At 40.4% G+C, this 24,769-nt stretch overlaps 1 protein-coding gene across 1 annotated transcript; it reads left to right on the forward strand.

The window, feature by feature from the left end:
• The first annotated feature begins 3,598 nt into the window (after positions 1 to 3,598).
• Positions 3,599 to 24,372, forward strand: eya2 (EYA transcriptional coactivator and phosphatase 2). The gene is made up of 16 exons (XM_027000546.3): positions 3,599 to 3,981; positions 13,739 to 13,802; positions 13,924 to 13,958; positions 14,083 to 14,203; positions 14,497 to 14,613; positions 16,246 to 16,322; positions 16,727 to 16,907; positions 17,063 to 17,199; positions 17,593 to 17,676; positions 19,271 to 19,360; positions 21,113 to 21,171; positions 21,713 to 21,873; positions 22,034 to 22,148; positions 22,376 to 22,497; positions 22,594 to 22,694; positions 22,935 to 24,372. The coding sequence occupies exons 4-16, from the start codon at positions 14,101 to 14,103 to the stop codon at positions 23,013 to 23,015; spliced, it is 1,428 nt and encodes a 475-aa protein (XP_026856347.1). The 5' UTR covers positions 3,599 to 3,981; positions 13,739 to 13,802; positions 13,924 to 13,958; positions 14,083 to 14,100; the 3' UTR covers positions 23,016 to 24,372.
• Positions 24,373 to 24,769: the final 397 nt, after the last annotated feature.

Raw genomic sequence — 24,769 nt, forward strand, 5'->3', positions numbered from 1 at the left:
GCCGAATGTCAATCAAAGGGCTGAAAAGTAGATAATGGTTGAAATGTACTTTTGATGCAGGTTGATCTTGGATTAACATCTCATTGCACTATTGGAACAACATACTAAGCAAATAGAATTAAAGGAGTAACAAAAGACATATTAAAAACATAACCTTGCAAACATAAACCAATAAGATTATGATTATATTTACAACACAAGGCATCCAAAAGGTGTATTTACCATAGATTATCAGCAGTTTGTGATTTGCCAACATGCCAACATTAGGAATTTTCACAATCAATAAGGTATATTCACACTGACTGAATACTTTGCAAGTCACTTTCCACAGTGGCGCTTTTTAAAGAAGTTGCAAGTGAACTATGCAGGAAGGGTGAGCGTACAGGGTCAGCCTCTACTCCAGAGAAGGCGCTTATACCTGAGGTTTATGGTTTGCAACATCTGTTATAATTTCTGTCAAATTGAACTTTTATTACCTGATCATTAAAAGCTTGGCGATGGAAAAAACAGATGTCCGCACTGTTCTTACAGCCGGCGCTTTTTTTCTTTTCTTTTCTTTTTTATGGCATGGGTGAAAATTGAACCAAAGGGAGCCCCCTGCGTTATAAAATTAAGGGGGAAATCATTTCCACATTCCTGGGACAAGGGGAGCAGTATTGGGGTGCCCAGTAAGAGGCAGAGGAACGAATGTGAGGAGGTGAAAGGGGAAGGACTGCCCACTGAACTACCGGTAAAATAACCAGAGAGAGTAATAGACAGAGAGCAGGAGAGAGGGATTGAGAGAGATAGAGAGAGTTTATCACCACAGAAGAATGGTCTGCCATGAAGGGTTTTGCAGTCTTTATTGGTGGTTCCCTGTTTCTTGCATAGAATTGTATGTTAATTTGTGTTCACCTATGAAGTCAGGACAGAATCAGCTAAATTCAATTAATGAACTGTAGTAAATTTAATGAATGTTGCATGGTGATGCATGGAGGCTTTACCAGCTGCTGAGAAATACAAATGCACAACATTGAAAAAAGGCTGAGAATAAATAAGTCAGGGACTCACAAAGTCATGTAGTATCATATAAATACAGAACATGCTATTGAAACTGCTTCTGCAATTCATAACATACGCTAATGCTTCGATAATCCCACTAGACCAGAGGCCAGGAGAAAGAAGTGAGGCTTTGTCAAGCCTACCTTAGCCAAATCTCACCAATGTTAAAAATGAAGGCGCCAAATCACCAACTAAACGAATATTGAAATTCATCCTTTAATATCCATTGTTGCTAAAGGGCAAATATAAGAACAGCCAGCTTTACTTTATTATTACTGTTAGATGCTTAGCCAGCTTGCAAAAATCGCTTGCTACAAAGGTTTTGTTGGCTGGGTGGTAATGAGGGACTTTCTCCTGACAAACAAGAGCCATATCAAGCAGCCAGAGCCCACCTACATTCAGTTGCAAAGCATAATTTCCCATAATGCTGACACTGTAGTGAAAAATGCCATATATTAACACAAGCACAAGTGCTAGCATAACTCCACCAGCGCAACTACAAGCTAATGTACTCCCACACAAACAGTTAAAGTTCTCATTATTAACATAAATGTTTTCATCATGTTTCTAATTCAGCATACCTACAAAATCGATAGTGCTCTGGTCCCTGGGTGCACAATTTGGGTTACATTTGGGTTAATTTTTGCATGGAGCTTTCTCTTGGATTTGCAGTGGGCCAAATAGGATTTTTGGAGGTGATTTAAAATAGCTGCGTGGCAAGTAAGGCCAGTGCAGCCTCCAAGAGGAAGACAAAAACAATGGCTATGTTTGTTTTCCTTCAGCCAGCCATTCTTTCATAGGCCTGCAGCTTGTCCACCCTCTTTGCAAAATGAATCACAAGCAGACAAGTTCTTGTCTGTCTTACATCGCTCACCTGCAGGTGTGGGTAAGGTTACGGCCATTCTTCCTCATGTCATTCATACAGTTGATTTGATGTTCAGATGGGATGGGAGGTGAAGGTGAACTGAGCACTGTGGTCCCCCATACACCATATCACCATGGTGCTGTGGAGGGGAAGCGGGACAGAACTGTGCACAATCAAAAATTTTCATTGAACCACTGCGGTATACAGGATTTGAGGCATGTCAGATCATGCGGCTGTTCACACACATAGATAGATACACACATAGATAGACAGCAGTATTTGTTTTCTTATTTGCTCTAAATATCTGCATATTTATATGTGGAAGTTTGATGAAGTCACTCATTATCAGTTTCCCTTTCTCTAGGATTATCTCACACCTAGTGGCCTTATAAAACCTTATTGGAAAATTACAGGGTGGAAGCATAAATTAATTTCTATTAGTTGACTTGCAATCTTACTTTGCATGGATATCTAACCAAAATACTCCCCAACAACATGATTACTGTAACCCAATCCCAGGATGGATACAGACTGATGTAGGTTTTGGAAAATTACAAGAAAGAAAGAAAGAAAGAAAGAAAGAAAGAAAGAAAGAAAGAAAGAAAGAAAGAAAGAAAGAAAAAGAAAAATCCATATATCTCTGTTTGTAAATATGTAATACAAAGTATATTAACCTGCTTAAAATAAACTAATTAAACAGTGTGGCTACTATACATGCAGTAGTGACGCTGAAGGAATATTATTTATTTGAAAATGTTGGAATGTCCCATAATGTATCGCTCAGTTTGTGTGATTGTGTCATTTACAGTTGAAACCTGTCTTTTTTGTTTATTTGGCTGGAAAGACCAGCTTTACAAACACCTAAAGTGTTCTTGTCTTATTTTTGTACATCCGGATACTTTAAAGAGTATGCACTGTTTCCAGTACACGCTGAACCCGCTGTTTTGCTGTGATCAGGTAGCCCACTCCTGATTTTCTCACGGTTGGACTACTAAGCAGTTTAGGGGAACGGGCAAAAGACTTCACACCGTACATGACAATCCGCCCACTCCAACTATCTGGACTTGCTATCTGCTTTGGTCAGTTCGTGGGGTGAAAACGCGTGTGATATGAACATTTGTCAATAGGGCAGCATAATCGAGGATATCTAAAATGGCTGTACTATTGACACACAGGGACAAGACCGTGTTTTCTTGTAATTAGAAATAGAAACATAACTATGAAATGCTAATAAACTATTTAGTAAATTAGAGCATGAGGTCATTTTATAAGTACGTATATAAACATTTTATTGTCTGTGAATACAGAGGAGTAGCATCTGTTCAGCAAGAGCGTAATCTAATGAGAGTTTGAACAAGGTTGAACGATAAAAAGCTGAATTAATTTGCTTACAATGAACAGCGGACAGGATTTGCCAAGCAGCTAAACAAATGAGGTAAACAAGAATTTCAGAGGTAGTGTAGTTTGGTTTCTTAAACTGATTCGAAAACAAAGCTTATAAACACAGCTCTCCCCTTATACTCCGCCCCCCCCCCCCCCCCACACACACACACAGAGAGAGAGAGAGAGAGAGAGAGAGAGAGAGAGAGAGAGAGAGAGAGAGAGAGAGAGAGAGAGAGAGAGAGAGAGAGAGAGAGAGAGAGAGAGAGAAGGGACTCTGACTGTGATGTTCGTAGACACGCGCATTAAAGACACCCGTAGGAGGAGGAACCACAGGTCGGTCATTTATTTAGCATTTCTTCTCAACATTTCTCTTCTCAGTGGCGCACACCCAGTTGTTGCACGGAGGAGGGTCAGACCTCACTTATTCACTAATCAAACTGACTCTATACTAGCCTCGTCTTCTATTTACATTAGCGTCAGTTCACGATAGCGAACTTTACACTGAGCTTTGGTTGTGTAGATATGTTTCGATAGCAGAGATAGTCTACCACCTGGCTCTCTAACCAGTAAGCTTACTGTCGTCAACGTTCCTGTCACACAAGCGGAGTGTTTATTTCAGAATTTCCGAAGTTGCAACTGGAATGGAGAGACTACTTTGAAAGCATTTCTTCAACAGTTTCATCTCGAATATGGTGAGTTATACTGGTCTCACGTGTACTTGTTTCCTCTTTTGTGACAGTTAATTGGTAGATTCATAGGTTACCTTGTGGATTTTAAATGGGAATCTTGCGTCTATTCTCAAGACGCATCCACTTGATCAGTGTACCAGTTCGCTGGATCAGGGTGTTGTCAGGGTATACCGCCGTATTATCACAACAATGAAAAGGCAAACCGTTGCTTATAAATTAGTGTTAAGCTAAAAATAAATTACACTTAAATTTCATGCAGTGAACAAAAAAGCAGCAAAACAAGTCGCAGAATTACAAGTTTGTCTTGGTTGTTTTTTTCCCTGTTTGAGTTAATGAGTCTTAAATGAAAGAAAAATGTCTAAGTATGTTAACTCACATAAATACACACATTCATATTCATATTCATCTTATTCATTATCTTAAATTTGCATGCTTTTTTTAAACCGTCACTAGTTAATTAATTTCGTCACTACGAAATTAATTAAATTAGATCTTATTACCCTAAATTTATCATTCTCTAATCGGAATTTTCTAATAAAATGGAACACTTGAGGTAACGTGAGTTCTGATGAAGTGGTCCTGAAACAAAAATGTATGAATTATGGCATTTTATGTACTTAAAAATCCATTTAAAAACCAATTTGTATGTTTTGGATAATTTAAAAATAATAATAATATGGAAGAAAAATATATAATGGAATAGGCTGTAACATTAGAACAATTTTGGTTCATCAGATTATTTTTGATTTAATTAAAGCCTTCCAATTTCTTTAGCATAGTCTGTCTCTTAGCTTTGTCTGGAAGCTGTTATTTTCCCCCAAAAAAGGCCTTCATTTAATGGTGCCTTCATGGTCTTTGCTATTTTTGTTATTTTCATATTCTTATTTGATTGATTTATTTATTTATTTATTGACTGTATGTGTATGTGTGTGTGAGTGGCTGTGAGTTTATTTAAAAGTCTCACTTTTGGATAAGAATGTATATAAGATACATGTGGACACAAGTTGCTTCCATCACAAAGTTCGATGTTTATGCTGTTAGAAATAGTTTTGCTTAAATTTAAATTCAGGCAGATTACACCAAAATTACTGAGGTAATGTTTGAAACCAGGAAGCTAATAAGGTAATTTTAGGGTGCCTTGCTAAGCATTTTTCAAAGAAGACCATTCATACTCTTCAAGGTCTTCTCAAAACCCCCTTTTAAATCAATTTCACCCTCCTCTGGCCAGCACTCAAATCACTTTTGCACAATTACACATCCCCACCCCACCCCCCGATTCCATATCCAGAACACCACATTTTAAACAGCCTGAACTGCACAGAAAACTTCAGAAACAATAAAACAAATGCCAGTCCTTTTTGTTTTGCACTCATGGCAGATATGAAGCAGAAATGAAAGCTCTTCTGAATTCCCTGCTTTCTTTCGTGATTATATGGCAGCTTTCACAAGTCTTGCTTCACATGCATTTCATGAACAAAAATGGCTTTCCAGCTAGGGCAAGCATCGTGTATTGTCAGTGACATAACTATTCATTTTTAGCAAAGATAAAGTATGGTATAATATTAATCTTAAGGTAAAGCACAGTATTATAATATGATGGAATGTTCCTTTCCACACACAAATACTGACCTATGAATTAACTGTAGCAATGCCAGCCTCAGTGCAGACACAGGATCAAATATCTTCATTTTTCAGCAATTAGTAATTAATTTGAATTCCTACACACATGTCCCCACTAACCCAGCCCAGGTTGATTTTGATCACCAACAAAAAGCTTTTGGGAATACAGCAGAGGGACGTGTGCCTGGCCCACATGGCTGTGGGTGCTCTGCTGTTTCTTTCTTCCCCAGTATCAGCTTCATTTCGGGCCTGTTTTCCCTCATTCGGAGCCCCTTCTTTTCTCCATGGTTCTTATTACTGCTTCTAATAAATTGTGAATAAGCTGCCCAGGTTCTGGATGAGGGAGCGGAGAGTGTGGAGAATGCTTCATCCTGAGCAGCCCCAGCACCCCCCTCTTATGAAAACACAAATTAATTCCTAAAGTCCTCTGTAGCCAAAGGTTCCTGGAATGATAAATATTTTCATAGGAAGCACTGCTCTTCCTGACTTTATCGGCGTTCATTTCATTATTGGGCAGCTGGCTTTAACCCCTCGACTTCGGGCCGAGGCTGAGGGAGCCATGAGCTCCAGCTTTGCTTTGAATAGTCAACTGATCCTCAGCTTCCCGCCCCCAGATGGGAGATAACCTCAGCAGTAATGAGCAAAATATTTAGCTGGCTGCCCAATAAGGTGATGTGGAAGTCTAGTGAGAATTGACGAAGCGAACATGATATGTCGCAAGAGCTGTTGTTTTCAGTTATCACCATGCCACATCATCAGATGGTTGTAATAGTCGTATGCTTCTGTGTTCTTTCCTTCATTTCCTTCATTCATCAAAGTGCAGAGATAAAACTGAAGATGAAATGTGACAGAAAAATTCAGCAAGTTAATACTTCTGATATTTCTTGGCTGGACAGAAAGATAAATATTTGGCATTGAGTTTACAAATCTTTTTACAAATCATTATAATTTTTTAAAAATAAAAAGGATGCAGATGTCTATTATTTTGTGAATGTCAGTCCAATTAAAGACTTGTGTCTAAGAGTGCAGCTCAGTTGTCTGTTGGTTCCTCTCAATGAGGGAAGGAGCAAACCAAGAGAGCCCAACGACAGAGAACTGAACTTTGTTCCAACATCTCTTTGATCAGAAATCTTTTTGATGTTGGTGTATTGTCCTAAAGCTATAACTGTGTTTGTGTCATATTATACTTGCTATTCTAAAACATTGATCTGAGCTTGCATGTTTATGGTGGGGATAAATTATTATCAGATAAAGGATAGGATTAGTTCCGTTTTCAGCAGTTGTTCTGTATGTTTTCACGTGATAACAGGAATAGATCACTATCACATATATATATATATATATATATATATATATATATATATATATATATATATATATATATATATATATATAATCCTAAACAATGTTGTACTCTTTCAATCTGTGTGTGTGTGTGTGTGTGTGTGTGTGTGTGTAAGTATGTAAGTGTGTAAGTGTATGTATAAGCTGCAGGTCTTTTCTGTTGTCCCCACGTCTGGGGGACTGATGTGATTCGATTCACCCATATACAAACACACACACACATGCTCTCAAAAGTGAAGTCCCTTCTATAATTCCCTTCTATATAATACAGAACTCATACCAGTCTGTCAGCATACAGCAGCTGTGTAAATATTAACGCTCTGCATCACTGTGTAACAAAGCTCGTTTTGTTTTGTTTTTTGCAGTGGTAACCACACCAGTACCCACACCAGCATTTTAATATGATTACTGTTTTGTTACTCCATTATTCTCAAACAGAAACATATATCAAATTTAGTAAATCAACGAGCACATCCTTATGTAACCAATAATACGTCGATTCCCTCCGTTTTGTTTTCCCTCTCACTTCATTCCATTGCAAAGGTAATGACATCAAAGCTCAGGGTCTTATATAATCTAAACAAATTAGGAGGCTTCATTTTATTGATGTCCCAAGCTGCTCTGCAAGTGTACACACGGCCACCTCCCAGAGGGCAAAATAAGCAGGCCGTTTTTCAACGATCCATGTCTGATAAGGTAATTAATCACTCAGTGATGGTCTTTGGCACATCAGAGTGCAAGCCAAGATTTGCCAGCCTGGAGCAAGAGCAAGCATGTCAGAAAAGTTGGTTGTTGATTCTCCTTGAAGAGAAGAGTTAAAGTTCACTAATCGAGGAAACGGCTTTTGTAATTTACTGTTTTGTGTTGCCTTTAGCATTTATGTATTGAAAACTACATAACAGAAGAATGTAAGTTGGAAGGTGTGGGGGGTGGGGATTGCCTGTGAATTTCTTAGAGAAGGTAAAAGCGATTCTGTGTGTTGAGCATTGCAGTCCTTTATCTTTTCCAGTCTGGTTTAAGCTTGAAGTCAAGGATCACTGTCCACCCTGGCCTGAACAAAATAGTGACAGTCTTCCAGATAGGTATCGTACACTAAGCTGTCCAACATAGTGTTAGTCATCTTTCATGAAATATAGCACAGAGCAATTGCTGCCTGAAATAAACCAGTATTTGGGGAGTGAATCTCGGTCCGATGGGTAGCACACACATCCATGCCTAATTGACTGTATCTCTGGTTCTCTGGCTGAGGGGCAGGCCCTCTCTGATGCTCTCTCAATCGGAGCACGCCAGATGTGTTACCTGGGAATGAGACCACCGCCTGACCGAACGGGTCACCCCTCCACTCGCATCAGATGGCTTCTGGGAGGTCCGCCAGCTGTCCCCGTCTTCTGACCTGCGCATCGGGGCATAGCTCTGTGGGGGAGCACGGTCTGCTGGCCGCAGGGTGGGGGTTATGGGTGCAGGGCTGCAGGGCTGAGTAGACAGCAAGAAGGCTGAATGCGAGGGGTCGATTTCAGGCAGGGGCTGGGGATCCAGGCTGAGATGGAGGGGGGTGAGGGGTGGGGTAGGGGTGTGCGTGTCCTTGAAAGCTGGCATGAAAGCAGGCTTTCTGCTTTCGGAAGCTGTCATGTGGAAAGGGGAGCCCACCATGGCAGTCAGCTAGTGTTACACACACATACATGATGGTGAGAGAGGTGGCAGCCAAGGGTGTGCGTTTTTAATAACAAGAGCCAATAAATTCAGAGGCGGTATAGGAGGGAAAAATGATAGCTTGCTGTGAAAAAAGACCCAGTTTTTCTTCTTTGCGTGTTGTATTGTTGATGTTTTAGGACGTTTCTGTTGTTTATCAATTTTTCTGGGTGGGCACTGAAGGCTAATGAACAGTAGCAGTTTAGTTAGAGTAAGCAATTAACTAATCAAAGTAAAACACACTTAAATGAGGGAGCTGAGATATATATATATAACCTCTGCCTCTCAATATGAATGCAAGATTTAAACCAGCCTAGTAGAACTGCTTCTAAAGGTGCACACCATGCAGTAATAAGCCACCTCTGCCTGTGTCTTTATTGTCACGGTGAGAGAGTTGTCAGGGTTCCCAGCTCTAGTGTTAATGAAATCCCCCGGCAGTGAGGTAAGCGTAGTGTATAAGTCATCTCAGGAGGCCATTACTGGGCCGTTATCGCCTCCCACATCTGCTCCCATTAGCTGCCTAAAGAGCAGACGTGTGCGGCCTGCACTCTTTATTTATGGGAGTCTGGGTTCAAAGGCTGTAGACGAGCAGAAAGCCCAGAGGCACTATGCAGCCAGGCAGCCACCGACAGCCAGTAAGTGTGTGTGGGTGTGTGTGTGTGTGTGTGTGTTTGTGTGTTGTGTGTGTGTGTGTGTGTGTGTGTGTGTGTGTTCTGCATGTGTGTGTACGTGTTGTATCTCAAACTGCATCTTGGGTTTCAAACAATAACAGAGTATGATGTAGAACAGCAGTGAAAAATACTAGTCACCAGAAATGAGTCAAAGTGAATTGCAAGAGTCATGTCTGATCCTCAAATAATCCTCATTTCATGCAAAGTCCTCTTCATTTTATTTGAATCTGAAATCTACAGAAAACAACAAAATCACACATTTCCAGAAGTGGTAACAAAATGTTTAATCAGGTTACTCTGATATCACTTATAGTATTAGACCCATATAGTTAGAAAGAATCTTGCAAGAAACACAGCACTGACTAAATATTCTCAGTGTAAATACTGAATTATGACAGATCACATACTGGTCACAGGTGCAATGAAGTGCCACACTGTGCAATACAAAAGAAAACATGAGATGTGAAAACACATCCACTATAGAAATTAGAGTGTTTCCTTTTGCTCAAGGCAAACTCTAGTCACCCCAAACAAAATGTGGTGTATACAATGTATCACAGTTAAAAATCTATGGCTGAACACAATAAAACGGCATTGGTTGTTGACACAGTTAAAAAAACATTACATAAAGTTGAAAAAACCCAAAGCCTTCTCTTAGCAACATTTTGTGAATTTCTTTTATAAATAAGATGTCTTGTTCAACAAGTATGTCTTGTTTTATTTTCAAGGACACATGACAATGCACCTTCTGTTCATAAGGGTTAAATGAAAACATACTCAATTATACTGGCCTACATGAGCTATTTCTTTGCATTGATACCAGATGGCTCCTCTGGCTGGTGTCTGTGGACACATGGGGGCCACCGTACTTGTAGTGTTGCATTGTTTCAGTATGGTCCCCATGCCCCTGCCTATAGCTTTTTTGTAAATGTGACAGACCTCTTCTAACCCAGAGCCATATGTGCCCCCTTTTTTGGGTACATGTTCTGATTGAGATTTAGATAGAGAGATGGTCTTAGAGCAGCACATAAGGATAGCTCTATAGAACACCATATGGTGAAGTCACGGCGTCTGATTCACCTCAGAGTTAGCCTGTCTGCCCTTTTAACCTGGCTCATAATTCTCCCGTGAACACAACTCTCTGAGTGACTGACTGTCACACTGACATCTTGTTTGGTGAAGTCTGCTTTCAGTCCAAATGGCCAGCAAGTGAACAAATCTAACAGACGTACATGTTTTTCACCAATATAAAATGACACATGCCTAAAAATGAGCAGAACAGGTAAAGGACATTGATTTTATTAGGATTTCACTGGCCTCACCTCAGTTCTTGATAAACTGGAGATCAACAAGTGACAGTCTCCAGTGATGTACGACGCGAGGCTGTGTGTGGAAGGCGATACCCGTGAAACACCTCTGCAGTGGCACGGCCGGGGCTAAGGCCAGGTGAAGCCCACCGGACTGGCCCTGCCCCATGTGGGGTTTGTTTTAGCTCATCTTACCCCTGTGCAGGGCAGGCAGCCTGATCTTTCCCATGGCCCGCCGGTCCGGGCCGGCCACCGAGCAGGAAACACGCTGTGCATCACGGGAACTCAGGGAGGAAGTCAGGATTCCGTGCAAGCCGTGCCCTGCCCCATTCACCCCCCTCTCTCCACCACCACCACCACCACCACCACCACCACCACTCCCTGTTCCCATCTATGCTGACTCTTCTTCTCTCTGTTTACTGCTCTTGGCCCCTTCCAGAAGTCCCTCCCCACCTCTCCTTCTCTCTCTCTCTGGCAAGTCAGCAGGTGTTTTATTGTTGTGAAACGGTCAGAGGGTGAACCCCCCTGCCTCCTCAAGCCAGAGAAGAGCAGATCCTGCATGTTGATAACCAGCAGTTGCAGTGTTTGTGTGTGTGCATGTTTGTTCAGTACTAGCATTTCTCATTTCATAGTAGTATCTTTAATAATGTCAAGTACAAAATCACTTCCCTGTATTTTCTCCCTACATATTTTAGTGTAAAATATTTGCAGGATATTTACATGCGGTGTTCTACCTAAGCACTGTGACACATTAGATATCACTTTGCCAGTTTCACTTGTGTGTGATCACTCATATAAGGATCAAATTACTCAAAACCTCTGTTACCACATTCAACATTAATGGCTATATTATGTATGCACTGCTCATGCTCACTGAAGCAATCACATTATTGTTTTCTAATCTTAAATTTTATCATACAGTAGTAAAGCTGTGAAAACAGATCAAACTAGGATGAGTCACACTCACGTGTTATTAAAACTAGGGTGGGAGGCCTCACCTTCTAGTCTTGCCAACACATATCATTTATCTCATTTATGCAATTTGGACCTGGCACATCATAAGCCACATTATTTCAGCTATGACATAGTTAGACCTAGCTAATGTGCACACAAAACCAAAAACATTTTCACTATATTTCATTTGTCAATCCCCCTCACCCCTCTTCTCTTTCTGCCTTGCCCTTCTAGCTACTGCGCTTCAGAACAGTTGTTCCCTCTCATACTCTGACCCTCCTGTTGCTTACATTGCTCATTTGCAGAGCCTCTGTCTTGGCAGTCTGCTGTCGGATCAGGGGCCGCCACAGCCTGACCTGGCCAGATTGATTAACCCTGGGGGAGAGGGAGGTCAGGTGGGGTGGGGAGAAGAACAGTCTTCTGTTTGTGTTCAAGACAAACCTTTAACTTCAAACACCAAGTTTTTGTCTCTAGTTTGATGGAGTCAGGCTTTTGTTGCTTCCATAATATCTGGAAGAGATTGTATTAGATGTAGTTGCATCATATAGTGGAAAACGTAGACATCCCAGGTGGGTGGTGATGTCACAGTCATTCTGCCTATGATATTTGATGCATCAAAGCATCAAACAAATTGCTACGAACAGACAGTGGGCTTGCAACCAAAATACTGGTTTGGCTGGTTTGGGTGTATTTCATAGTTAATTGAATCAATGAATCAATGAATTCTCTTCATTGATCATTTCTCTTCATGATCAATGAAGAGAAACTGATGAGAGATCACAGGTAAAAAGGGTCAGTTTTACAGTGTCAGGTCTCAGCTCAAGTAAGACTCCACTCTGCTGTCCTCTATATATACTTTTATATATATATATAATTTATTTTTATTTTTTTTCCCCATTACCACACAGCTCTCAATTGTAGTGGCGAATGACATGGGGGTAATTGTGTTTGGAGTATAACAACAGCGATGTAGTGACTTGTTCCTGTCCGTCATTATCTGTCGAGCTGCTGACATGTCACGACGCCTGTGGTTTCCTGCCAAATGATAGCTGGGTCAAAAAGCAGGCCAGCGCATTGTTCTCATCCAGGAACACAATCTCACCGAGCAGGTTTATGCAAACAACCACCTCAGTGTTGTCTGTGTGACAGAATTCTAATTATGTAAACCTCAGGTGCCTTGAGCAATGCTGCTTGTTGCCTCTTTTATAACTGTAAAACAGGCAAACAAGGTCATGAACTCGTTATGTGCCATGTGTGGATCCAGGCCTCCAGCTGGCTGAGGACCATTACACCATACCCTACAAGGGGCCTATCAGCGAGGAAAAAGACAAAAAGGAAAAAGGGGTTGTTTGTTTTTTTGTTTTATTTATTTGGAGAAATGATGTTTTAGGCAATATATAACAGACATATTTCAATGTCAACATCAAGTTACATTTTTATTCCATTACTTTAAATCAACTTACAAGATATTCCACCAAAAGAGGTAAAGAAAAATAATTAAAACAAAAATGTACTGAAAGTCAAAATATCATAAAATTACTCATTTCTCTGTTTGAACTCTAACTCTAAAGTTCTGCAAGTACAGCAAAAGTTTTGCAAGTTTCTACAGAATATTATTCACATTATTCCTGTATTCTTTTAGTGTTACTATTTAAATTATTTATCTGGCATCACAGCAATATTAAGATTCAAGAAAAATGGCATATGGGTAGAAAATTCATATGTATTTCAGTTTCATAAGATTTCTCAAATCCTGATATGTCTCAGCTGAGAAAAATGTTCCATTGGAGTTGGCAATATAAAGTTGTTGTGATAAATTATGTCAGAACAGTATATATAGTATTATATTATTAAAATCAGCATTGGCCTCATAGCATTTCTTATATGTGGAGCTGCTGTTTTAGTGCATTGTGCCCAATTCTTTAGCAAGAATAAATTGAAAAACTAGGAAAAAAAGTATTCTAATTGTGCATCATGAAAATGTCTTCAGGCATTGTGATATTAGGTTTATTATATATTGCATGCCCCTACTTCATATAGGATTTATACTACCTTTTAGATGAAGGATGAATGAAATACAATTGTTGGACTCCAACATTTGGAGCCTGACGTGTGGGTTGGCAAGAGGCCCCGTTGACTCTTACAGTGATGGTCGGCACATGTTGTTCTCCTTAGGAAAGCTGATGGCAAGGGCCTGCGAATAGGAGAGAAGTGAAAAGTGCCAAACCCTCAGTGCCAGGTGAGATGTCCCATAGCACGTGCCTCACCTGTCCTCCTCTCTCCCCATAAATCTGCCCTCTATTATCAACAAATGTCCCGGAAGTTATTTTTCATCTTCAGTCTTATACTTTTGTTCCCAGGGGCTCTGTATCTCATATTCAACACGTCACGGCATGTAAGTATGTCATGTTTTAGCTGTTAACAGCGAACATAATTCACATGTATATTAAATTCAAAAGAACCATGATGGATTAAACAGATATGAACTACACAGATTCTAATGGTCTTTCCATTTGCAGCTGTCTGAAGTCCAAGTCATGGCTGCCTATGGACAGACCCAATACAGTCCTGCCATCCAGCCGGCAGGGCCCTATGGGCCCTACACCCCTCACACCCAGGGCTACAGTGTGCCTCCCTACAGTGAGTCTCCCACTTGCCATATGGACCATATGTCTAGTGTCTCTGTCTCTAGTCCTGAGCACTACACATTGATTTGTGAGTGTGCTGTACCTCTGTTGCGAGACACTTGGAACTTCTCCCAATGTTTTAGTTACAGACATAACTGAATAGGAAGCACTGTTTCATTTTTTATCAACACGGCTTGTTTAGGAGATTACACTGTCCACCAAGAGGTCCTTGGATTTAAGGTGTGTGAGGCCTCTTTGAATTTTAAAGATGAAGGATTTATTTATCCTCTTTCTGTCTTTGTTTAGATATTAAAACAGAGGATGGCTTGAGTCACTCGCCAGGACAAAGCAGTCTGCTTGGCTACACATCCAACTTCAGTGGCTCACCTCCTAGCCAAGCCATTTATAGTTATTCCCCACACGGTCAGTCTTATAACCAGCTCACTCACTATTTCTCCATTCTGTGTCTGTCTGATCTTTGCATGGTGCCTCACAGGCCTCCAGTCACTCTCCCCCTCCACTCACACACACTCTCACTCATACACAAAAAGCAGTAACTTGTACACAGACACCCACACTGTATTTCTTGGCTGATAGAAGCTGTTTGATAGGTGTTTTGTGAGGTCCAAGACCACTTCCACACACTTTTCCAGGTGCTGGCTGTGACCCATCCTGGACGCTCTGTCTCTAGTTCCTCTCTCTTTCTCCCTCTGTCTCTCTCTCTCCCTCCCTCTTTCTGCTCCCCACCACACCTGTTCCCCATTAGCTGCGGTCTGGGGCCCTGGCGTCAGCCGTCTCCCTCCCCTTTCTCGGGGGGTCAAGCCCTTCTGTGGCTCCCCACCACAGCAGACGTCCACTGGTGGAGTGTGTTTGTGTGGGTGTGACAGGCACAAGCTCCGGCATCAACCCAACGCAGTCCTACGTCCCATGACTCCCAACACCCTAACACCCCCAACCACCCCTCTACCCAGGCCAGGGGCATGTGCTCCTAACTTCAGCCCAGCAAGTTTTATGGCCTCACCATCACACTGTGAAATTGACCTTTCTCTGCCAGAGTCAAAGTTGAAGGGGCATTAGGATGTTTTTGCTCTTTAAGAGCTACCTAAATGGGTGAATGCAAACATGAGCACACTGAAGGAGAAAGGGATGGCCGAAGCCATGATGTCATTTTATAACACGCAAGAACAGCACACTGTCTGTAGTTGCCGAGAAGTTAATCAGGTTCTGAAGCTGTACAGTGTGATTTATTGCATTTTATAATCTAATTTGTTGGGGTCTTCATTTACTGTAATGTATGTTATTCTCACATAATAGATGGCTTTCTAATAGGTCTTGTTATTAGACCTTATGTTGTATTTTACTAGTTTTGTGTGATTTATACAAAAACTGTGACATATGACATGGTGTAGCATGAAATAAATAACCCTTTTCTGCATGTCAAAGGTCCCTCCCTGACTTTTACTGCTATGAAGAAAATGCTGCAGAAATCCTTGCCTCTCTTCTCCTTCTCGTTTTGAAGCCCTTTTGTTTGCTTCCTCTGAGATTTCTCCAATCTTTGGCACGGTCATTCATCTAGGGCAGATCTGAAAAAAAAGGAATGCAGAAGAAAGAGTCAGCGGAGGCGAGAGAGAGACAGGGAGAGAAAAAGAGAGAGAGAAAGAGAAGGAGTGATTGCAAGAGGAAGGGTCATATCTAGGAGCTGGGAGCCTGGAGCTTCGCATTCCCTCTGTCTGATATAGCAGTGATGGATTCTCTAGCTTCCTCTCTCCACATTTTCCCACCTGTATTGTTTTTTCAGTCATAAATCAGTCAAGATCTCTCCAGGCGGCGAACATTTTGCACACGCCTCTGCTGTGCTAGCAGCGCCACTGCCAGCCCAAAGCTACTGCCCGTAGCATTTTTCGTGCGTCGCCTTGTTTGTGTTGGAGACAGCACTTGCGGGGGAAGGGTTGGGTGGTGTGGATGAAGGGGAGGGGGGTTGGGGTAAGCACGAGCCGTATGGTGTGCGTGCCACAGACCATGCTCTTGAAGGCTGGCTATGTGCTCCCTTTCTAGGCAGCAGTATTTCATCCGGAATTTTCCAGGGAACCAACGGGATCGCAGGCTCAACGCCATTCAGTCCCGCGCAGCAGGTGAGCAGGTTAATTAAGGATGCGCACCACACACAGCGTTGGTCTGTATGTAACATGATGTCCAGCAAATCACTTCCACTCATTTCTAGAATGAAGCTGGCACAATTAAATTTAAAGGTGCAGACTTAAAAAATAATAATAATAATAATGAAAAAAAAAATTCACAGCAATGTTAGTAGAAAAAGATCATGCAAGTGTTAATGGAAGCACATTTTATGACTAGTAATCAGAAGTGTGTCATTTCAAGCCACACCACTGCAAAGTTTCCATTGTTGGGTCCCTGAGCAAGGCCCTTAACCCTCAGTTGCTTGAATTGTATTCAGTCATAATTGTAAACCGCTTTGGATAAAAGCATAAGCTAAATTCCATAAATGTAATGTCATGCATTGTATTGTTTTCATTAGGATTTCTCAGCATACTCCAGCTATGGCCAAAGCCAGTACCCACCATACTATAACACACACTACAACAACCCCTACCTCACAACAAGTAGTATCAGCCCATCATCTATCACCACGGCAATACCCTATCAGCATCCGGAACACACCGCTGTAACAGCCAGTCTCAGTCCAGAATCACACCCAGGTAACCCTCAGCTCCTTACCTAAAGGCAAGCCTTAAAAGGCAGCAACTGACATGTATAATAAAAGTTGAATAATGGTTACTTTACACAATGGTGTATAAATTTAGTTCTTAGTGATAGTAAAAATTTGTGTGTGTGTGTATGTGTGACACAACAGAGTATCATGCTCCTCCAAGCCCCCCAACCCCAGGAAAGGAGCAGGAAGGAGCTCCAACCAGACGGGGCTCAGATGGAAAACTGCGTGGGAGAAAGAGGGCCAATGACCCCGTGCCCCCACTGGACTCTGACATCGAGGTACAAATGCTGCCCAGTGTCTCTCTCATGCTGGGAGTACAGCTGATTCCAACACATGCTTTTCTTTCTAACCAGTAAACGCTAAAGCCACACATGTCTTTTATCAGTAGTGAATTCAGAAGGGGGGGGGGGGGGGGGCATTCACTGTATGGCCTTCCAGATAAGAAAAACTGGCATTATCTATTATCAGTCTATCTATTATGGCATTATTTATTATCAGTCAGGACTGAAAGGAAGCCTTGACTCATCATATTTTACTGTCTACAAAACAACAGTATGAGATGTGTTGTTTTGCTGTAATCATACTATTAGATAGCAGTCGTTATTCACACTTTTTCTCTCTGTGTGTGTGTGTGTGTGTTTGTCTGTCTGTCTGTCTGTCTGTGCACATAGCGAGTGTTTATTTGGGACCTGGATGAAACCATCATCATTTTCCACTCACTCCTCACTGGCTCTTTTTCCACACGCTTTGGCAAGGTACAAACCTGTTCTCTTACTTTTGCTCCATATAATGGAATGTCCCCACCAACCTTACTCAGTTATTTGACACTAATTAGTTGTTTTGTTGTACTGGAGAGTGGTACTTAGTGTACTACAAGTTCTTTTGAAGCAGGATAATTATGAGTAATGCCTGTACAACAGAGCTATTGTAGCTACACGTTCTGAGTATTTTGTAAATTACAGTTGTATGCATGACATTGTTAGTACCATCCATGCAGAATTTGAATATCCACTGTAAAAATTACCTTAGTAGAGATAAATACATACTATGAGATATGAGATATGAAGATTTTAAAGCAAATTATATGATGTATGTAAATAATATAAGTGCCCTTATCATGATCTTCACTGTGGCTCACAATTTGAGGCCAGTTATATTTGACTGATAGAGGCTGATCGATGGAGTATGAGCCTTAACATATTGCTGAAAAAGGAAGTAGTTTATTCTTTCCTGTTGGTCCAACAATGTGTTTTGAGTTCCGACAATCTCTTCCGTATTTGACACAAAAGGAAGTTGAGAAAATTGGCATTTTACTGAACTGTACTGGACCATGCTTGATATGTGTAATGCAAAGTTTCTTACTGCTAGACAGCACAGTGTGTTTGTTTAAGCTCAGATTGTCATTTGTGCCAGCAAAGTCTTGAACACCTTTCCATGACAAGCCAAGGTTCCCAAGGTCATCACCATCTGAGTGTTGAAAGATGCTTGTTGTTAATGTTTTTTTTTTAAGCTTTGCATTCATCATCAAGTAAAATGTGCATTGTTTATCGTGCGAATTTTTGCTGAAGGCCACCTTTTTTTTCTAGTCCAACCGAGCCCTTCAAGCTGAAAAACTGCATATCTTGGTTGTTAGCTTAGCATTACGCTTAGCTGTGCCATTCAATCTTTGCAACCTACTTTGTTAAAGTCCTTTCTGCCATGTTTCCCAGTGGTAATTATGAAGCTTGGTATCTTTTATTAAACAGTCAATAGATTCCCTGTGATAAAGTCAGCTGGTTTTGGCAATAGATTGCAAGTAATTATTCTAATTAAAGGAAGAACTGCCTTATCCATACCCCAATCCAGGCTCCAACACCCACACCCCTTCTCTCAAGCCTTGCATGGGCGAAGTAGAGGGGATGGATCCTGTCTCTCATTCTTCCAGTTAATCTGACACTTACCTCTGGCTGACACCTTTATTCTGCATAAAGCACCAGTTAGCTACCTGCCCTGGCCTGGTACCAAGCTCCGTAATTACTCAGCTAGTGTTAGCATGCACCCTGACCCGTACCATGAAATTTATGTTAGCAGCTGTAAGTCATGTGATTGGGGGGGGGGGGGGGGGGGGGGTGCTGTGTACGTGCAAGTGTGAGAAAGAGAGAAAAAAGAGAGAGAAAGAGACAGACTGCAATGATTAACAAACTAGAACTGAGTGATTGATGTAAAGGCAATTAAAGCAAAAAAACTATAAATACTATACCATCACTCCACACATACAGTGAAAGCAATTAAAGATGTCATTTTTATTCGTTAGTAAACTACTTATGACAGGCAGAATTAGAAGATAATGTAGTCTCTGTCATGTTCCAGGACTCTGCTAAAGCTGTGTCTTTGGGGCTGTGGATGGAAGAAATGATCTTTAACTTGGCTGACTCACGACTCTTCTTCAATGACCTGGAGGTGAGTAAAACTCTTCTTTTAAATTGCAGTTAAAACTCTGATGTATTACCTACATCATATACTGTGTGCTTCCACAAGAAAAGAAAGAGCAAAACTAACAGAAACTCAGGGGTTTTGCTCCACAACATGCTGTGCAATAGATGCAGTTTGAATGTTATGGTTAAATATTATTCAATCTTTATATTCATTGAAATATAAATCATACTGACCAAAAATAAACCCGGGGCCTTTTGAGCACCTCTGACTGGATCCGTAGCATTGTTTTTCTCTCTCTTTTTTAAAGCTTTTTTTCTGAAGCATTCTTCTGCCTTGTGACAAAGAGGGGGATTAAATTCTGCTTTGGAGGAGGAGTAAAACCTTGAGATGTTAATTATGGGTGTGTGGCCACCTCTGAAAGGAAAATTTGTCCTGGGGAGGAACAATAGCTCAAAATGGAGTGGGGTGGGAGAGAGAGTAATTATTTCGACAGGGTTTATTGACACCCCCATGCCTCTTTTTATGGTTTGTCCTTATTGTCGCCCGCACACGTAGTCACAGCTATTTTCCACTATTCAAATGCAATGGCCTCACTGATCTAATAACTCCATTCCCCTTGTCAGCTGGAGAAGCGAGAACTGCCATGGGTGAAATGGCAGCTAGATTACTTCAGGTTAGGAGCTTTTAAAGTTCAGACTTCAACCTTGTGATTGATGGCCTGCTAAGCACGCTCGTTCTGTGTCATTTTCTTTGGGTAATCAGTTGCTTCTAACATGATTCTTTCACTCCATTCATAAGTCAGAATCATAAAAATACACTTCAAAAGAAGAATCAGCATTCTTATGTTAATGTAAATTGAGATATTGTGGATTTCATTACATGAAAAAATAAGTTTGGCACTTTTAGATGATCTTACATGGTAATGTCTGAAGTGGCGTTGTGGACTGAGTGTTCATTGGGCCCAGCAAACAGGCTCTTGTGGTGTGAGGTGGATGATAGTCTCCTGCTGTGATATGAGAGTATTATAATTATATCAGAACTCGGCTGCAACTACAATCCATGAGCATCTGCAGATCGAGAGCGAGCAAGTATCACGTGTATGCATATGTGTGTGTGTGTGTGTGTGAGAGAGAGAGAGAGAGAGAGAGAGAGAGAGAGAGAGAGAGAGAGACAGACAAAGATGGAAAAAGATTGGAAAACCAGAAAAAGGAAGTCTAGCTTGAAATGACATCTGAAGATTCTCTTTGAATATTTGAATGTTTGAATATTTAAATATTGTAATACAAACTAAGTCTGAGATGACTGGTTCTTGTGATACTCTATGTTCTAAATATTGTAAATGCAAAAGGTGTGCCATATGATGACACTATTCTAAATGGGCACCTCAACCCAAATTTTTTTCTGGAATACAAATCACAACAGCAATCATGGTACAGCAGTTGGCAGTGGTACGTGCAAAACTGGTCAAGAGAATGGCTAATATGCATTGTTTATTAAGACTGTCAGATTTAGAGGGTGTCACTATCTTCTTCAGGAAGTGTTCAGTTCTTCTTCTTTTTTTTTTGTGTGTGTGTCGGGCTTTAGAGGCGCCTGAATGTCTTGGGTCTTTGCAGTTTATTTCCGCCTTTCTGTTGTCTTTTTTTCCTTTTAATATTACTGCCTGGATCGTTCCCTGAGGCTCAGTAGAGGGCAAACCTGCCTGTACACAGTACATCACTCTACCTAGCTGAAACACATCTACCTCTCCAACATATCTGCTTTCCTCTAATTTCACAGGAATGTGACCAAGTGCATATCGATGATGTGGCCTCAGATGACAACGGGCAGGACCTAAGGTAGGAGTTCCCCTCATAATGTCGGTATAGTCTCACAGGGAGACTGCTGTGGAGTGTAGAAGGAATTCCAGAATAAGAACTCTGTGCCTTTTTTCTCACTGCATACCATTTCCCTATTAGGAATTAAGTCGTATTGTTTTTAACATACTTGGAAGAGGTCCCTCTTATACATTACTGATATCTAATATGTGTATTAATCATACATTTTTAGATCATGTTAACAAAGTTGTCTATTAATTCCACACTGTCTTTTTAGATGCATGAGGATCTCATAGCAGCTTTTTAAAACTTTTTTTTCTTTTTTATAAACCAATAAGACTTCAATTTTACTGTGTACAAGAATAGCATAAAACAAAACAATTAAAGCTTATAAGTATCTTTTTTTAGACTACTGAGTGGAAGTGAGAGATCTGTCTGTGAACTGCCGCAGTGCCGCCAACCACTTTATTCAGCAGTACAGCAAATCAGATGGTGAATTCTTGGAAGGACCCTCACCTTACAAACCTTTGAAGGGTGCATTTGTGTGAAATTACACCCGCAGCACGTATAACTTTGGAACGGATGGCTTCCAGAGTCCAGCAGGGGGGGGAGCGCTGTGTCTAGGATCAGGCGTTCATGGTGGTGTGGACTGGATGAGGAAGCTAGCCTTTCGCTACCGGCGGGTAAAAGAGATCTACAACACCTTCAAGAACAATGTAGGAGGTGGGTGACATAAAATAACAATAAAACAAATAATTTTCATTCTTACTAATGTCACAATTCATTGCTATTATTATCATATCACAATGTTAAAATTTGGTATAGTTTTTGGAGTGACCATCTAAGCTGTAAGTCACTGGCTGTTCTGTGTTTTGATTGGCAGGATTGTTGGGCAGTCCAAAGCGGGAGGAGTGGCTTCAGCTGAGGCGAGAAATGGAGGTTCTGACAGATCTGTGGCTTACACAGGCTCTCAAAGCTCTAGCTCTTATTAACTCTAGGTGAGAAATAGTTACCATAGAAGGTGCAACATTATGGTACTTTAACAAATTTGGAGGACAAACATAATCTTTATGAAAAATTACTGGAATAGTTTGAATTAATTCCATTTTGTTTTGGAAACCGCATTGCATTAAAATCATCATTTCAAGTTTCTTATTCCATCTCTTCCTATCTAACCCTTAAATTCTATAATAGCTGAACTAATGTCCACTATTGCCTTTTTCAGACCAAACTGTGTGAATGTGATGGTGACAACCACTCAGCTGATCCCAGCACTATCCAAAGTGTTGCTTTATGGTCTGGGAGGTGCCTTCCCCATCGAAAACATTTACAGTGCCACAAAAACCGGTACATGACTCCTTCCTGTCCTGACAGAGAAAATCCATTCAGACCAAATTGGACTTGAATGGAATCTTGAGCTTTTTCCATATGTGATTTTGCTAGGTAAGGAGAGTTGCTTTGAGCGAGTGACTCAGAGGTTTGGGAGACGAGCCGTGTATGTGGTCATTGGAGACGGAGTGGAGGAAGAGACTGTGGCAAAGAAGGTAAGATTCAGTGAGACTGATTTTAATACCATACCCTCTCTGATTATAAATGTGGAAAGACTGAAAACACTTTCCAAATTCCAAGATAAATTCTATATTTCAGGAGTTGCTTTAGCAATTCAGTGTGGAAATTTGTTTAATCTGTTTTTTTGTTTGTTTATTTGTTTTGTGCATTATAGCCATTTTTAATCATCTTAATCAACATCTTAACTGTCACATCACCATTTGTGTGTCTTACAGAAAAATATGCCATTCTGGAGGGTAACCTGCAGGGCGGACCTGGAGGCACTGAGTCATGCACTAGAGCTGGACTACCTCTAGAGGGTGCAATCTACCCTATGTCACTTCGGCCTGGTTTGGTCTGGCTATTCATCCACACAGGCAGTCAACAGTAATCACATGGCCAAGCCAAAAACTGCAGGACCAGTCAGCAGGGAGCTGCAACTTACTGGAAATGCATTTGTTTCAAGTCAGTCCAAGAAAAGCTTTTTTCCCTCTTTTGTTCATTTTCTCCATCTGTGACAAACCCCAGTTTTATACAATGGAGCATTGCACTGAAGACAATGGCCCATCAAAGACAAGATTACTTTTTGAAAGACAGAAGAGTTTCAGTTTGTGTTTGTTGATATAAGAGACAAAAGTGAATTCAGGACAAATTTGGGCATATGAGTTGCGATGTGAAAACCATTTAGAATTAGAGTTTGGGAAAGAAGTATGCAAGTATTTACACTTGACTTTTTCTCTGAATTCACCAAGACTACAGTTGTTTACCACAGATGAGAACATATCCCGGTGTAGCTCAAAGTGTAGTCTTGGATAACCAAAAGTTTTGTGAGAAAAAAAGTTCTTAAGTTTCTTCTGTACATTCTGTTAAAAGTAGCATATCAGACTTTTTAAACTGTGAAATTCAGTAAAATGCTTTGTAGACAAATAAAGCACAATTGTGGGAATTAGCTCAGTAATTTAAGATCAGTTGGGAATTGCGTAGATCTAACAAATTTTGTTTGTATTTTGTTGTCATTGTTGTTAAATTGATTATTTCTACCAAAAATGCAATAACATTTTGATAATCTTTATAATCTAATTAATAATGATCCATTCCTTCAGATAAGCCTGATAAACAAATTTAATGTTTATGAAAATGTGTGATATTCCACTAAAGCTATTCAGTTACATGTGGAACTAATACATGCTTTCTTTCTATGAATTAAAAGTACTGTATGCTATTTAACAACACACCCTATTTTTTAAAAGCCAGTGCAAAAGAATGTGTTGTTACTAACCCTGAAAATAGCCAAAATATTGAAGCTAAATCTATTGCTCGAGTTGACAATCATCTACTTAACTTATGAATTTTTATGACTTCTTTTTTTTTGGTGAGGTAGTTTCTTGAGCACTACAAAATATCTCCTACATTTCTCTTCATTGATTTTCTGCACCATGGTGATCTGTATTATTTGTTACTGGATGTAAATTTGATTTCATGTTTTTTCGTATTAGCATTGCTGAAATTTCTATATGTGTATCTCTCCTGTATGGAAACAGTATGGTTGTCTTTTGGCTTGCATGTGCCTATTACATTGCCTGTCCACCTAGCTATAATTTGTATATATGGTTTTATTGTTGATTTGTTTCTATGGGTTTATTCTGATAGAAGAATAAAGATAAATTAATTGCATTTCATGTAATCTTGCATGCTAAGTCATTACTAGTCAGACTGAAAGTAAAACTTAATTTTAAACATTACGAATGTGGCTAGCTGTGTGGCAGAAATGGCTAAAGTCAAACTCTTCACTACATCTCATTTTGCTCCTTGTTTACTCATGTGCCCCTGTGGACATTTGAAGAAGACATCCATGTGATGGTGTCCCTATTGGTCAAGCAAATCCTGTATACTTTATATGTATAAAAGATACTATAGGCTCCCTTTGATATCCTTTAGCAAAGCCTGAAAGCATCCTTTTAAAATATAATCACTTTATAGTCATTACAATACACTAAATTACAATACACTATATCTCTGTGAAGGAGATATAGTTTTATCATTTTTCAGGTGATGTTATTTTCTCATCAAC

The sequence above is a fragment of the Electrophorus electricus genome, chromosome 7 (assembly GCF_041902795.1).
Source record: "Electrophorus electricus isolate QZ-2024a chromosome 7, ASM4190279v1, whole genome shotgun sequence".
Lineage (NCBI taxonomy): Eukaryota > Metazoa > Chordata > Actinopteri > Gymnotiformes > Gymnotidae > Electrophorus > Electrophorus electricus.

What these genes read in the sequence shown, in the direction of transcription:
- eya2 (XM_027000546.3), top strand. Translation starts at nt 14,101, where the DNA reads ATGGCTGCCTATGGACAGACCCAATACAGTCCTGCCATCCAGCCGGCA. An exon ending in CATTCAGTCCCGCGCAGCAG is followed by an intron (nt 16,323 to 16,726) that starts GTGAGCAGGTTA and finishes TGTTTTCATTAG; the next exon opens with GATTTCTCAGCATACTCCAG. An exon ending in AAGAGACTGTGGCAAAGAAG is followed by an intron (nt 22,695 to 22,934) that starts GTAAGATTCAGT and finishes TGTGTCTTACAG; the next exon opens with AAAAATATGCCATTCTGGAG.